The 2,797-nt window shown below is 46.1% G+C and overlaps 1 protein-coding gene across 1 annotated transcript; it reads left to right on the top strand.

Annotated features, from left to right (window-relative positions):
• The first annotated feature begins 1,964 nt into the window (after positions 1-1,964).
• On the top strand, positions 1,965-2,282 carry LOC127330168 (uncharacterized). The gene has a single exon (XM_051356478.1). The coding sequence runs from the start codon at positions 1,965-1,967 to the stop codon at positions 2,280-2,282; it is 318 nt and encodes a 105-aa protein (XP_051212438.1).
• The last annotated feature ends 515 nt before the right edge of the window (positions 2,283-2,797 follow it).

The raw sequence follows: 2,797 nt of genomic DNA, 5'->3' as shown, positions 1-2,797 counted from the left end.
CATGAACAACGTGGAGCTTGTGCTGCCTAGATCGCAAGATGCGATCTAGGCAGCATGTCGCTTACCGGTAGAAACCCTCGAGACGAAGGAGTTGGCGATGCGCCGAGATTGATTTGTTTGGTTGAACGTTGGTTGTTGTTTATTCCATAAACCCTAGATACATATTTATAGTCCAGGGGACTTTCTAATTTAGGCGTGCACCCAACCGTGCACGGGTAAAATTCTAACTAACCGACACGTATCCTAATATGTTACAGATACAAAGGCAGACTAGCCCAAACTCAGCATAACAGGCCGATTCACGTAATTCTTCCATGAATATTCTTCAATTTTATCTTGATCGCGGCCCACCTCTGGCTCGGTCAAATTCTGGTGATAACAGGTATGCGATTTACCCAGCTTCGGAACACCTACTCGAGGACAGGGCCTACTGCTGCTTGTCTGGTATTATTTGGGCGCTTTCGCGTTGTTACAATGAGTTGTGGTCGTGCCTCGAGGGCTCCCAGGATCCGGCTTATAAAGACGCACAGATCTAGGGTTTACACGGAGAGTCCTAGCCGGAATACAAGTTCCCTAACTACGGTACAATATCTTGGCGTGTACGTCAAGGATCCGCCTTCCCTTACACGTCGCACCAGATCCGGCTATCCCTAATGGGCCAGGCCGGATCCGACTTCTAGAGTTGATCGGTCGATCCGGCTCCTTGTCCCTGGGCTGGACTTCATCCATCTTGATCTACAACAACTGGGCCGCCCGATGGGCCACATGCCACAATCACCGTCTATGGACCACCCGAGCTTGCCGGATCTAGGCACTGTCGATGGTACACCCATGAAATATACCCACAACATTCACGCCACAATATTCACATCATTTGCATAACCTACCGTCAATGGATGTTCCTCACATTCTCCGCAAAAAAAAATCCTGATATGAGGTTGGACTCTCATGAATTTCCGTCCCATCATGTGCTACTTATCATTTTAGCCGTGCTAGCTACTACAATACTATATTCTTATATTTTGTAATGAGATGCATTCGTATATTTACTAGATTTTATTAAATTGAATAACACAATTTTCTTTTCTTTTGGAAACGCATCACTCCCCAAGTCTCCTGTAGGATGGTTACTACACGGTTTCTCGTCTACAACAAATAAAGTTCTACCTTTGATAAAAAAAATACGCCTTTTTAGATAGCTATAAGTTAGCTTTCTAAAAAGGCTTATGTTTTCAAACAGAGGTAATACAACGCAAATGATTTAAACAATATCTCAAATAACTTAAACAGGCTGTCAAGTAAATCTTAGTTAATAAGAGATATTAACTGCTTTTTTGCTGTATATTATGTTTACAGCATCAAATTAGGACTAAAATAAAAATGCATTCAAGTTAAGTTGGCTTTTAATGTTTTTCAAATACACATGAATTTTCACAAGGATTATGTTTTGTGTAACGAGGTAAAAAACAATAAATCGTGGCAACGCATGAACATTCTGCTAGTACTATAATAAGTGCAGTTGGCCGGTTGTCCAAGTATCATCCTCTCACACTCACCCTAGTCCTGGAGGAATACGCACTGGCATACGCAGACCCATAACGAACATTCTAACATGGCATTCATCGCTGATCCCTACACCACGCCAAGAAAGAACCGTTCCTACCTGCTGTATTCGCCGACGAGGGCGGCAAGGGCACGGCGGCCGGCAGAGTAGTTTACTCGATCGTGTCTCCACCCAAACGCCAAAACTTAACGACAAATATTTTAGCCGTGTCCATCAACTCCCGGCCTTCCCGATGCTAGCAGCTAGCAACGGTTTGTACTTAGTAGCTGTCACTATATAGCACATCTGCCCTTGTTGCCTTCTCCAAACCTCAACACATTTCTCCAAGCCAACACAATGCCCTAGAAACTTCACACAGTACGCGCAGACGCGAGCGCGCACGCGCGCTTTGAAGCGGACCATGGAGGGAGGGGGCTTCAACAAGAGCGGCTCGCCCGAAGAATCTGGTGGGTCCAAACGGGCTCAGGCGTACTACGAGTGCAGCTTCTGCAAGAGGGGTTTCACTAACGCTCAGGCGCTTGGCGGGCACATGAACATCCACCGCAAGGACCGCGGCATCAGTGGAGGCAAGTCGCGCGGGGTCGCTCCGCCTGCGGCCGGCCAGCAAGACGGTGCCGGTGGGGATCAGGTTCACCTGGGGCTTACATTGGGAAGGAACGGGCACAGCACCGAGGACGTGGACTTGGAGCTCCGGCTTGGCCACTACCCTTACAACTAGCGTGGCCGTAGCCAGCGATTGATCATTAATTTTGGTTAACTAGTGAGATGGTTAGCTAGCTATATGGTACTTTACTAGCTAATATAAATACCCATGCGTTGCTATGAATTAAGAAGAAGTACGAAAATAACTATTACTAGACGAATAGGCGCGCTTCGTCGTGCCGTTTACATCCTGGCATGGCTTGGCCACTGCAGTACACCTGTAGGAATATTGTTTTGCGACACCGTTGGGCGCTACACCTCTATGATTTCTACTGTTCTATACATATGGCACAGTGGTTATCCCAATTGAATCTCATATCCATTGGATCTTGCCTAAAGAGCTAGCTCATTCTTGATCAGAACACAACTAAAGAATGGTCTAACCTCCGATTTCTACTTAAAATCAACCCCGTAAATTCGTAAACATGCAAACATTTTAATAAACCAACCAACTACAGAGGCACATGATGCACATGATGCTCCCCACCAACATCCCCTCGCATATGTAACCCAGAGGCAACCAAAATTCAT

The sequence above is a fragment of the Lolium perenne genome, chromosome 2 (assembly GCF_019359855.2).
Source record: "Lolium perenne isolate Kyuss_39 chromosome 2, Kyuss_2.0, whole genome shotgun sequence".
NCBI lineage: Eukaryota > Viridiplantae > Streptophyta > Magnoliopsida > Poales > Poaceae > Lolium > Lolium perenne.
This window is presented reverse-complemented; position numbering and strand designations above follow the sequence as displayed.

Bases quoted from the DNA above. Each gene is read 5' to 3' on its own strand.
- LOC127330168 (XM_051356478.1), top strand. From the start codon at position 1,965: ATGGAGGGAGGGGGCTTCAACAAGAGCGGCTCGCCCGAAGAATCTGGT.